Raw genomic sequence first — 13,228 nt, 5'->3', positions numbered from 1 at the left:
GGACACAAGTACAGAGTGGGAGGGGAGTGGCTGGAGAGCAGCCCTGCAGAAAGGGGTCTGGGGGTGCTGGTTGGCAGCAGGCTCCATGTGAGTCTCAGCCTGGGCTTGCCCCACAGCAGTGCCTGCTGCAGGGTGCTGCAGAGCTCTGGGCACTCACACCACAGCCCCAGCCTCTCGGAAGGACACAGAAGCTCCTGGGGGTGGGGAGGGGCTCTCATCCTCCCCATCACTCCCAGGGCTCGAGGCCAGCAATGGCCCAAGGAATTGGTTCCGTCACTCTTGGGGTGCTGTTGTGTCCATTCCAGAAGAGCCCCCAGACAGCCTGTGCCACCCCCACCCCCAGGTCCAGTGGCACAGGAGCTGCCCCAAGCTGGTGAACAGAAAAACCTCTTTCTCCTGCTTCTTGCCTTCTTTCTGACCCACGCGTGGTGCTCCACTCTTCTCCAGGGAAACCCCTGCTCCACAGAGAGCCTTTCCCCAGGGGAGTGTGTCCGTGCTGGCCTGGCCAGTTGTTGCTGGCTCCCTCCCCTGAGGTGCCCACAGGGCCCAGAGCTGGTGCTGCTGCTCTGCAGAGCTGCCCTGGGAACATGGGATGACTCCCTTTGGGCTGTGCATCCTTCAGGTTAGGCCTTTTCCTTTGGGTGACTCCACTTTTGGGGAAGTTTTGGAAACCTCCATTCACTATCCAACCCGAGGCACCCAGTGACCCAGAGATGCCCTGTGCTCTCCTGGTGGGTTCAGATCCCCCATCAGAAGGTCGGGCATCTTTGACCAGCCCTGCCATATGTGAGAGAGCCTCAAGCAGATGCCTTTTGACCGTCCAGGATCTCCATGGCATTGGGCACCAGTAAAGTGAAGGCTCACCCCAGCCCTCATTCCCTCACACATCAAGCCATGCCCTTGTCCCCCTAAGCCAATGCAGCACCCAAGCCCAACAGCAGGGCCTTTTCGCCTGCAATTCCCTGAGCGTCTTCTGCACTCCACTGTGGAAAGAAGAGCCCAAGCTGCACACGCTGCACGCAGGCAATCCCCTTTATTTACAGACATGCCACAAAGGAGGCCAGCATTGGCGCAGTGATAGAGTCATGGAGAGAAGGCCTTTGGGCCAGACAGACTGGCTTCAGCCTCTTGAGAAGGAGGATAAAAGCAAACATTTCTGATCACGATTATAACCAGTACAATGCCCAAAGGACACAAGATGCCTGAGATCACTTGGAGAAACCTTGTGAAGAGAGATGGGCAGCTTATTTCTCCTGAAATACTACTTCTCGAAACAGGTTCTTCAGGGCATTCTTGAGTTCCTTGTTCCTCATGCTGTAGATGATGGGGTTCACTGCTGGAGGTACCACTGAGTAAAGAACTGTCACGACCAGATCCAAGGATGAGGAGGAGATGGAGGGGGGCTTCAGGTAGGCAAACATGGCAGTGCTGACAAACAGGGAGACCACGGCCAGGTGAGGGAGGCACGTGGAGAAGGTTTTGTGCCACCCCTGCTCAGAGGGGATCCTCAACACAGCCCTGAAGATATGCACATAGGACAGCACGATGAAAATAAAACACCCAAAAGCTACTGAAAGGCTAAACTCTATAAGCCCAACTTCCCTGAGGTAGGTGTGTGAGCAGGAGAGCTTGAGGATCTGTGGGATTTCACAGAAGAACTGGTCCACAGCATTGCCCTTGCAGAGGGGCAGTGAAAATGTATTGGCAGTGTGCAGCATAGCGTTGAGAAACCCACTGCCCCAGGCAGCTGCTGCCATGTGGACACAAGCTCTGCTGCCCAGGAGGGTCCCGTAGTGCAGGGGTTGGCAGATTGCAACATAGCGGTCATAGGCCATTATGGTGAGAAGATAAAATTCTGCTGATATCAAAAACACAAAGAGAAAGAGCTGGGCAGCACATCCTGAGTAGGAGATGACCTTGGTGTCCCAGAGGGAATTGACCATGGATTTGGGAACAGTGGTGGAGATGGTACCCAGGTCAAGGATGGAGAGGTTGAGGAGGAAGAAGTACATGGGGGTGTGGAGGCGGTGGTCGCAGGCTATGGCGGTGATGATGAGGCCGTTGCCCAGCAGGGCAGCCAGGTAGATGCCCAGGAAGAGCCAGAAGTGCAAGAGCTGCAGCTCCCGAGTGTCTGCGAAGGCCAGGAGGAGGAAGTGGGTGATGGAGCTGGTGTTGGACATCTGCTGCCTCTGGGCATGGGGGACTGTCCAAGAGGGAAAAGACAGTGACAAGTTAGGAGAGACTTCTCTGAGCAAAATCAAAGCACATTTCTCATAGAACCCCTCCAAAGTGTCTCTCTGCTTTCAGGAAGACCTTTGGCAGGTCCCTTGCACGAGCTCTGGTTGGTGCTGGCTGAGGGTGCCCCAGGGAGCCGCAGGCTCTGCTCTGGGCTCTGCAGGAGTCAGTCCTGCCCCACAGCAATAGGGAAACAGGAACACGGGGTGATCTCAGATTAAATCCACTCGTGATATCAAAGAGCTTCTCAGCATTGTCGCTGCCAATTCACCTGCCTGCAGAGCAGAGCTGTGGGGATTTTGGTTTGTGTCTTCTGGTCTGGTTGCCCCACCACAGCTGAGCAGTGTTTCTAATGCAGAAATCCTGGGCATTTCTGCTGCACTGCAAGTGAAATCGTGTGGGTCCTGAGAGGCAAAGGGACTGTCCCTCAGTGCAGAGTGAGGACAGCCGCTCTGTCCATCAGTCCTGATCTCAGCTGCCCTGTGCTGGCAGCTCTTTCAGCTGGAGGACTATGGCACTCCCCTGTTCCCCCCAAAAGAAACCGGACACTGCTGGGAGCAGAGGAATCCACGTTCTGAGTGCACATCTCCAAAGCCCTCACCCCATTGTACCTGAGGAGGATCTCAGCTCTCCCCTCCCAACCACGGACACAGAGGGCTCCCTACAGCTGCCCACATAAAGCCACCCAGCAGCATTTCAATGGCCTTAGCACTGAGGTGTCTTCTCCATGGGGCTCCTGCATGACATAGAGATGCCCCGGGAGAGCTTTGCCCTACTGGCGGGCAGCCTGCAGCCCAGCAGGACCTCCCAAGGAAAGACTCAACTGTCCTAAATTTGGCGTGTCCTGGAAGGAGGGTGAGATGTGTGCCAGCTGCACACCCTGCAGTGCCCAGAGCCCCAAAGGTTAACAGGGTGCGAGTTGGATGCTTTTCCTCCACGGACAGACGGGCATGACAGTAGACACAGCGTTGGTGTCTGAGCTGCACTTGAATCCTCACCCCCCACAGCAGTGAGTGTCACAGTAAGAACAAGGGCGGCAGGGAGAAGAGGAGAACGTGCCAAAGTTCCCCTGCCAAGGGAGGCAGGGGAGGGAGACACAGTCAGAGGCTTGAGTTTTTCTCCTCTTTGGTGGTCAGGCTGCTGGGAAGGCAACTCATGGCCAAGTGTCCATGACATGAAGGGCAGAGGCTCTGCTGTGTGAGTGAGGAGAGCAGGGGGTTGCTCCAGGGAAAGTATCTGCACTGCAGGGGATGGCAGGGAGGTGCCTGAACCCCTCCTCCCATGGCCTTTCTGGGAGCAGTTCTCTCTTCCTCGCTGCCCATGGCTCTGCTGCCTGGAGCTCTTCTGGGCCAGGACCTGTTTCTCTGCCCTCACCTCTCCTCCCTCTTCATGCTCACAGAGCCCATCCGCCCTGCTGCGTGCTCAGCTCTGCCCTGCAGACACCTCCTGGCAGCAGGGCACTGCCCAGGGGCATCTCGGTGCGTGCAGGGGCTAAGGAGCAGCTCAGGGAAGTCCTAACAAGAACTGGGGTCTCATTGCCTACTCCAGAGCAGAGCAATCAATTCCCATCTCCCACTGCCCACCCAGACAACCCAGGGGAGAAAACTCAAAGCACACACTTCTTCCCTTTCAGGTAATCCCCTACCTTGACATCCATTTTTAACATGACCCTCTGCAAATGTCCTCCGGGTGATGGAGAAGCCTGAGCAGCCCTGACCCACGCTGCACCCTCTGGACAGCAGAAGGACCCTGCCCTGCCGGGGCTCACTCCTTCCACCCACAGCTTCTCCCCACAGTGTCGTGGGGAGCTCCCCGGGCAGGCTGAGTGCTGACCCTGGCAGGCAGCAGAGTCCCTGCCCCAGCCCCCTGGGGCGCAGGGACCCTGCTTGGAAGGACAGCCCTGGCCACCCCTGCCTGCACACACGCCTTCACCCCCTGGAGCAGTGCCCAGGAGAAGGCAGCCGTCATGCCCTGTCCTTCTGACGGTGCAGCAGGGAAGCCCTGCACTGCAGCACCTCCTCCTCCTCTACAGCAGGGAAGCTGTGAGAGTCCTCCTGAAAGATCATAGTTGCTGTGGTATGTACCAGCTTTTGGATATCCCTCCAGGAACACCAGCTACATTGTCCTGCACCCAGGCACTTACCATGTAGAGGGCTGTGAAGATCTCTCCGCGCAGTGAGCTCTCAGCATCCTCCCACTCCAGACTGCCTTTACGCTCTCTCTGCCTCGCTCCCTCCCCTCGCTGCCTGCAGGCAGTGCCCGCAGCCCTGCTGCGCTCTGCAGAGGAGCTGCTCCTGGGCAGAGCTGTCTCTCTGCAGCACTGCCCACTTGCCAGGAGCTCCCTCCTTCCAGGAGCCCAGCCCAGCTCAGCAGCAGAGGACCAGCCCAAGGCAGCACTTGCTCTGCCCCTCGGGGCTCCCTCGAGGGGTCCCTGGGGCTCCAGGGGAACCTGCTGGGAAACAGCCTGAAGTCATCCCTGATCTTCCCTCCCTCAGCTGCACAGAGACACTTACTTCTCCTCTCAGGAGAAGACCTGGGCATGAGAATCCCCTTTCTTTGTCCCAGCATTAGACAGGACTCCCAGGAAGGTGACAAGCAAAGACCTAATTTCTCCAAGCTGGGGGATATCCTCACGTGAATGAAATAGGCATTTCAGTCTGGCTTTGTAGTCCTAGGGCTCAAAAGACATTCAGCTCTCTGTTGTCCACGCCATGTCTCTGCTCTGAAGCAAAGCCTTTGCACACAGGGGGTCTTGGGCGCTTGGGACCAGGTTTCCTTAGGGCAGGGACGAGCTTGCCTGCTTCCACAGCTGCAGGGCTTCAGCCCAAACGTGCAGCAATGGCCTCAGCCAGGGCCACAGGCAGGAAGAGCTGGAGCTGCTCCTGAGGAGACAGAGCTGTCACATGGTTGCAGAGCTCAGGACAGCTGCTCTTCAAGGACAGCATCCTCCAAGCTCAGCAAGGCTCCAGGTCAAAACTCCCTCTGAACTTGAAAGGCCATTGAAGGGCACCAGAAGGAGCGTTCACTGCTTCAGGAACAGTTAAAGAAGAAACAAAGATGCTGTGTGGCCACTGCTGAATGTGGTGAGAGCAGGAGGAGACAGATCTGAGATTCTGTGTGTCCTCTTTGCCTCAGTCTTCCCCAGCAAGGTCTGCCAGGCCTCTGGGACTCAGGGCAGGACTCTGGAGGAGATCAAGCAGCGGTGCATGGGGATCAAGTCAGGGATCACTTGAGCCAACGCAATCCTTACCAGTCTAGGGGACGGGAGGGGTGGCATCCCAGGGAGCTGAGAGAGCAGCCCAACGTCACAGTGAAGCCACTCTCCATCGTCTTTCAAAGGTGGTGGTGTCTGTGGGGATTCCCTGATGACTCGCAGCACCCAAACCTTGCACGCACCTTTCAAAACTGCCCCAAGGATGTGCAGAGGAGCGGAAGGCTGTGCCCCGGATCGTGTTCCCTCAGATCCCATTTCTGGGGGTCTGAAAGAGAAGGTGACTGGATTTACTGGATTTAGCTTGTCTCTCGCCATCCTCTTTGCTTTCTGTGATGAAAGGACAGGACTGCTGGACACAGGGAGACCAGTGGTTGTCTTTTCACCTGGAAGTCAGTGAAGTTTTCAACTTCACCCCCCCCACAATATTCTTGTGCCCAAGTTCGGACATTATGGTCTGCATGGGTGGATAAGTAGATGGGTAAATAACCAGATGGATGGTCGGGCTCAGAGGGACGTGATCAATGCGTGGTACTCTGCCTGCAGGCATCGAGCTCGTAGGGTCCTGCAGGGGTCTGTCCTGCCGCCTGCCCTCTTTAACGTGCTTTTAATGACCCGGAGGAGATGAGCGAGTGCTTTTTTCATAGCAATTTTAGATGACACCATATTCAGGAGAGCAGACGCTGCACTGGAGGGCAGGCCTGCCATCCCGAAGGACAAAGACAGGCCAGAGGGATTCACAAAAAGTAACATCATGATGTCCAATAAACACAAATCTGAAGTCCTACCTTGAGGTGCACCAATCCCGTGCAATGACAGAGGCCAGGGGCTGTGTGGCTGGGTAACAGCTCTGCGGGAAAGGCTCTGCTGGTCCTTGGGTTTTATTAGGCAAAACGGGAGCCATCACCAAAGAAGGCCAACAGCATCCTTTGCTTCTCTTTTCATTCCTTGAAATTACAAGTGCTTCTCTTTTCTTATTCTAATACCCTCCAAAAAGAACAGCCTACCCTCTTAAACATTTCCCCATTGGCCGTGCATTTCTTGTTTCGTTCCCTCTTTTGGCATTTCTGAGATGGTTGCTGTGGAAGTTTTCAACCTTGGGTAGCAGCTACATTGAGCACATCATTCTCTTTCAGTCCTTGTAGTGTCCTGCAATTCCCCATATTGTTACCCTGTTTGAGACACTGACCCACAAACCTTAACTGCTGATGTGTTGGAGTTTCAGTCCAGACGGACCTCGACACACATGGGGACTTGGCCAACAGAAACCTCCTGATGTTTTAAAGGCGAAGGGGGCAAGGTCTGCACTGGGTCAGAAGAACCTCGTGCATCAGGACAGGCTGGGACCTGACTGGCTGAGGATTGTTCTGAGGAGAAGGGCATGGGAGTTCTGGTGGATGCCCTAGGAGCCCATGGGTTTCCCATTTTGAAAGGAGGATGGAGAAACTGGAGAAGGTCCAGAGGAAGGCTGTTACCTTGGGCTTAGGAGCCTAAAGCACATGAGCTGTGTGCAGAGGCTGAGGCAACTGAGCCTCTTTAGTCTGCTGAAGGGGAGGCACAGGGCAGTCTAAAAGCAGGTGACACCTGCCTGGAGAGGTGGTGGAGCCAAGCTCTTCTGCAATGGCAGATGCTATGGCAGAGACAACAGCCACAAGGCTTCTTCCTGGGGGCTTCAGACTGGGCCTCAGGAAAGACTGGCTAGGAGGGTGATGCTGCAGTGCAGCAGGACACCCAGAGACTCTCTGTGCTCTCCATCTTTGGAGGTTTTCAGGTTTCAGCTCTACAAAGTCACAGCCGACCTGATCCGCAGTTGATGATTCCCCACCTCTAGAGAGGTTTGCTGCTTACCAGGGACTCATATAAGGGATGTCACCAAGAGGCCTCCAAGCCTCCTACAATCCACTATTATCCACTGCTGTTGTTTCACGTGGGCAGCAGTGCCTCAGCCAGGAGCAGTCTGAGGGCTATCAAGAAGGATTACAGAGCCCAGGGAGCGATGGGAAGGGACTCTGCACCTGAAGAGCAGCACAGAGGAACTCCAGCCAGTAAGACAGCTTCGTCGGGGGCCCAACTTAAATGCCTCTATGCAAACGCATGGAGCATGGGGAATAAAGAGGAGTTAGAGACGTGCACACGCCTTCAGGGCTACAATCTTATTGGAATCAGGGAAATGTGGTGGGATGGCTCCTGTGATTGGAGTGTCGGGATGGAGGGATACAGGCTTTTTAGGAAGGACAGGCAGAGGAGATGAGGAGGGGGTATCGCCCTCTATGTCAATGACCAGCATGGAGCTCCGCCTGGCGATGGATGAGGAGCCGATGAGAGCTTATGGGTCAGGATTAAAGGCAGGGCAGGGACAGGTGACATTATGGTGGGGGTCTGATACAGATCACCCGACCAGAAGACCGAGCAGATGAGGCCCTCTATAGACAGATAGAAACAGCCTCACGTTCACAAGCCCTGGTCCTCATGGGGGACTTCAACCACCTTGATATCCGTTGCAGGGACAACATGGCAGGGTATAAGCAATCAGGGATGTTTCTGGAATGCGTCGATGGTAACTTCCTTCTCCAAGTGATAGAGGAGCCAACGAGGAGAGGTGCTATGTTGTTCTCACCAACAAGGAGGGGCTGGTGGGGAATGTGAAGCTCAAGGGCAGCCTTGGCTGCAGTGACCATGAAATGGTGGAGTTCAAGATCCTTAGGGCACCGAGGAGGGCGCACAGCAAGCTCAGTACCCTGGACTTGAGGAGAGCAGACATTGGCCTCTTGAGGGATCTGCTTGGTAGAGTGCCATGGGATAAAGCCCTGGAGGGAAGAGGGGCCCAAGAAAGACGGTTAATACTCAAGGATCACCGCCTCCAAGATCAGGAGTGATGCACGTCAACAAAGAGGAAGTCAGGCAAAACAGGCATCCTGGCCTGTATCAGAAATAGTGTGGCCAGCAGAGGTGATCGTGCCCCTGTACTCGGCACTGGTGAGGCTGCACATCGAATACTGTGTTCAGTTTTGGGCCCCTCACTACAAGAAGGACATGGAGGTGCTGGAGCGTGTCCAGAGGAGGGCAACGAAGCTGGTGAAGGGCCTGGAGCACAAGTCTTATGAGGAGCGGCTGAGGGAACTGGGGTTGTTTAGTCTGGAGCAGAGGAGGCTGAGGGGAGACCTCATCGCGCTCTGCAACTACCTGAAAGTAGCGATAGGATGAGAGGAAATGGCCTCAAGTTGCACCAAGGGAGGTTTAGATTGAACATTAGGAGAAATTTCTTTACTGAAAGAGTGGTCAGGCCTTGGAACAGGCTGCCCAGGGAAGTGGTGGAGTCACCATCCCTGGAGGTATTTAAAAGACGTGTAGATGAGGCCCTTAGGGACATGGTGTAGTGGGCATGGGGGTGTTGGGTTGACGGTTGGACACGATGATCTTAGAGGTCTTTTCCAACCTGTATGATTCTATGATTCTATGATTCTATGAAAACCACCAGGAGGCCTGCATGGATGAACAAGGAGCTCCTGGACAAACTCAAACACAAAAAGGAAGAGGGTGGGAGCAAGGACAGGTAGTCTGGGAGGAATACAGAGAAATTTTCTAAGTCGCCAGGGATCAGTTAGCAAAGCTAAAGCCCTGAGAGAATTAAATCTGGCCAGGGACGTCAAGAGCAACAAGAAAAGCTTCTATAGTACATCAGGGATAAAAGGAAGAGTAGGGAGAATGTGGGCCCTCGCTGGAATGAAACGGGAGACCTGGTTACCCAGGATACGGAGAAGGCTGAGGTACTCAATGACTTTTTTGCCTCAGCCTTCACCAGCAAGTGCTCAAGCCTCACCGCCCAAAGCCACAGAAGGCAAAGGCAGGGACTGGGAGAATGAAGAGCCACCCACTGTAGGAGAAGATCAGGTTTGAGACTGTCTAAGGAACTTGAAGGTGCACAAGTCCATGGGACCTGATGAGATCCATCCATGGGTCCTGAAGGAACTGACAGATGACATTGCTAAGCCATGATCCATGATAGTTGAGATGCTGTGGCAGTCCGGTGAAGTTCCTGCTGACTGGAAAAGGGGAAACATAACCCCCATTTTTGAAACGGGAAGAAAGGAAGACCCGGGGGACTACAGGCCAGGCAGTCTCACCTCTGTGCCTGGGAAGATCATGGAACAGATCCTCCTGGAAGCTATGCTAAGGCACACGGAAGACAGGGAGGTGATTCGAGACAGCCAGCATGGCTTCACCCAGGGCGAGTCCTTCCTCACCAACCTAGTGGCCTTCTGTGATGGAGTGACTACATCAGTGGACATGGAAAGGGCTACAGCTGTCGTCTATCTGGACCTCTGTAAGGCCTTTGACACGGTCGCCCACAACACCGTTCTCTCTAATTTGGAGAGGTATGGCTTCGATGGGTAGACAGTCCAGTGGGTGAGGAATTGGTTGGATGTTTGCATCCAGAGGGTAGTGGCCAATGGCTCAATGTCCAGATGGAGATTGGTGACCAGTGGTGTCCCGCAGGGGTCTGTATTGGGACCGTTACTGTTTAATATCTTCATCAATGACATAGACAGTGGGATCGAGTGCACCATCAGCAAGTTTGCAGATGACACCAAACTGAGTGGTACAGTTGACACACCTGAGGGATGGGATGCCATCCAGAGGGACCTGGACAAGCTGGAGAAGTGGGCCCATGTGAACCTCAGGAGGTTCAACGAGGCCAAGTGCAAGGTCCTGCACCTGGGTTGGGTCAAGCCCTGGTCTCAATACAGGCTGGGGGATGAAGGGATTGAGAGCAGCCCTGCCGAGGAGGACTTGGGAGTCCTGGTGGAGGAAAAGCTGGACAAGCTGGCAAAGTGTGCTCGCAGCCCAGAAGGCCAACCGTATCCTGGGCTGCATCAAAAGCAACATGGCCAGCAGGTCGAGGGAGGGGATTCTGCCCCTCCATTCTGCTCTGGTGAGACCCCACCTGGAGCACTGCGTCCAGCTCTGGAGCCCTCAGCCCAGGAAAGACATGGACCTGTTGGAGTGGGTCAGAGGAGGGCCACAAAAATGGTCAGGGGGATGGAACGCCTCTGCTGTGAAGAAAGGCTGAGAGAGTTGGGGTTGTTCAGCCTGGAGAAGAGGTGGCTTTGGGGAGGCCTGATTGCAGCCTTTCAGTACTTGAAGGGGGCTTATAAGAATGATGGGGAGAGACTTTTTAGCAGGGCCTGTTGCGACAGGACAAGGGGAAGGGTTTTAAACTAAAAGAGGGTAGTTTCAGATTCGATAGAAGGAAGAAGTTTTTTACCATGAGGGTGGTGAAACACCGGCACAGGTTGCCCAGAGAGGTGGTAGATGCCCCATCCCTGGAGACATTCAAGGTCAGGTTGGACGGGGCTCTGAGCAACCTGCTCTAGCTGAAGATGTCCCTGCCCATGGCAGGGGGGTTGGACTAGATGACCTTTAAAGGTCTCTTCCAACCCAAACTATTCTATGATTCTATGATACTGATCCCATTGCAGATATTGATATCATTACACATACTGATACAGATGATTGTGGTTTAACCCGGCAGGCAGCCAAACACCACACAGCTGCTCACTCACTGCCCCCCACCACAGTGGGATGGGGGAGAGAATCGGGAAAAAAAAAAGTAAAATTTGTGGACTGAGATAAAGACAGTTTAATAGTACAGAAAAGAAAGGGAAAATAATAATAATAATGGTGATAGAATATACATATATTTACGGTCTTTTCTTTGGACAGCTGGAAAGTCTTTGCTAATGCAATCAATTCTGCTGCTTGGGCACTCAGCTTCAGACTGAGTGCTGAAGCCTCTGCTACTTCATTTTCAGGAGTTTCTGAATAACCTCTAACCCAGTTACTGTTCAGATAATATGAGGACCTGTCTACACAGAGTTCAAGATCAGGATCTGGAAATGGTACGTCTGTTAAGTATTTTCAAGTCTTTCTGGCTTCACAGGCTGTTATCACACAATAAGGATGTGGATTTCCTTCCTCAGGAGTGGGGAGTAGAGTAGCAGGGTTCAGCGTGTTACATCGCTTCATTGTTATGTTTTCCACCGTTAAGAGAATCAGCTCATAATGATGTACCCAGTGCCTGGGTAAGGTGCTGTGATAGCAGCATTTCAATTTCATGTGGCCTTTGTACCACTGGAGAGGATCCAAGCACCACATTGTCACTCTGTTCAACCAGGAGTGCTGCGGCAGCTGTCCTAGGGACACAAGCAAAGGGTCCTTGAGCTACCAGACTGGTCTGGTTTTGGCTGGGATAGTTAATTTCTTCATGTACAAACATGAAGTCTGGCAATCCCAGAGCAGGTGCAGTCGTTAATGCGTCTTCAAAAGCTCAGACGCCTTTCCCTTGTCTGTTGTCCAGTGAAGGGGTTCTCCAGCATCTCGAGCAGGAGTCTGTGTCAGTGGTTTTGCCCTTTCCCCAGAAGCAGCTTGTGGCAGGTGCACCCACCCCGATAAAAGACCGGGGGCATCAGGACTGCAGCATCCTTACTTTTCGCGCCCTTACGGTGGCAAGTGCCCACCATCACGTACGCACTTTGGGTCAGTAATTATGGTCATGTATACACCTCGGGTGAGGAGTAAGAAAGTTAAGGCTCTCAGCCACTCAGAGTTGACCACAGGTCAGATTCAACTAGGGTATAAATGGAGCCCCACCAGAGGGCAAGTTGAGTTGGTCCTCCTCGGAGCAGTGCGTCTGCAGTAGGGGACTCGCGTTAGGTCGTGCAGAGAGAAAATTAGAAAGGCAAAAGCCCTGCTAGCACACAATCTGGCCACTGTTGTAAGAGATAACAAAAAATGTTTTTACAAATATATTAATGAAAAAAGAAGAGCCAAGGAGAATCTCCATCCTTTATTGGATGTGGGAGAGAACATTTCCACCGAGGATGAGGATAAGGCTGAGGTACTCAATGCCTTCTTTGCCTCAGTCTTTAATAGTCAGAGCAGTTATCCTCAGGGTACTCAGCCCCCTGGGCTGGAAGACAGGGACGGCGAGCAGGATAAACCCCCCATAATCCAAGAGCAAGCAGTTAACGACCTGCTATGCCACGTGGACGCTCACAAGTCTATGGGGCTGGATGGGATCCACCCGAGAGTACTGCGGCTGGTCAGCCTGACCTCGGTACCGGGGAAGATTATGGAGCGGTTCATCTTGAGGGTGCTCACGAGCCATGTGTGGGACAGCCAGGGGATCAGGCCCAGCCAGCACAGGTTCATGGAAGGCAGGTCCTGCTTGACCAACCTGATCTCCTTCTATGACCAGGTGACCCGCCCAGTGCATGAGGGAAAGACTGTGGACGTCAGTAAAGCCTTTGACACCGTCTCCCACAGCATTCTCCTAGAGAAGCTGGCGGCTCACGGCTCAGACAGGTGCACTCTTTGCTGGGTAAAAAACTGGCTGGACGGCCGAGCCCAGAGAGTTGTGGTGAACGGAGTTAAATGCATTTGGTGGCCGGTCACGAGCGGTGTTCCCCAGGGCTCAGTACTGGGGCCGGTCTTGTTCAATATCTTTATCAATGATCTGGATGAGGAGATCTGTTGGAGTGACCATGGGTCGGAATAGGAGCGCGTTCCCGGAGTGATGAGGAGTCCCAATGTGGGTATGGTCATTCTCCTTTATTTCAAGATGTTGTGCTACTTTTATAAGCTAGCCACACTAACACGCGCACCTACGAATCCTCTATTGGTTTACAGTCAGCAAGCACACGAATCTTAACATACACTGATTGGTCAAAAGCAGGTGTCCACGCGAACGCTTCCTGCGCCTGCATTCCGTTACATAATCTG

At 53.7% G+C, this 13,228-nt stretch overlaps 1 protein-coding gene across 1 annotated transcript; it reads right to left on the bottom strand.

The window, feature by feature from the left end:
- Nucleotides 1-1,244: 1,244 nt before the first annotated feature.
- LOC142076472 (olfactory receptor 14C36-like) lies at nucleotides 1,245-2,180 on the bottom strand. Its single transcript, XM_075138763.1, has one exon. It carries the CDS (start codon nucleotides 2,178-2,180, stop codon nucleotides 1,245-1,247), a length of 936 nt encoding a protein of 311 aa, XP_074994864.1.
- Nucleotides 2,181-13,228: the final 11,048 nt, after the last annotated feature.

Source organism: Calonectris borealis, unplaced genomic scaffold, assembly GCF_964195595.1.
Source record: "Calonectris borealis unplaced genomic scaffold, bCalBor7.hap1.2 HAP1_SCAFFOLD_50, whole genome shotgun sequence".
NCBI lineage: Eukaryota > Metazoa > Chordata > Aves > Procellariiformes > Procellariidae > Calonectris > Calonectris borealis.
This window is presented reverse-complemented; position numbering and strand designations above follow the sequence as displayed.

Bases quoted from the DNA above. Each gene is read 5' to 3' on its own strand.
- LOC142076472 (XM_075138763.1), bottom strand. From the start codon at position 2,180: ATGTCCAACACCAGCTCCATCACCCACTTCCTCCTCCTGGCCTTCGCA.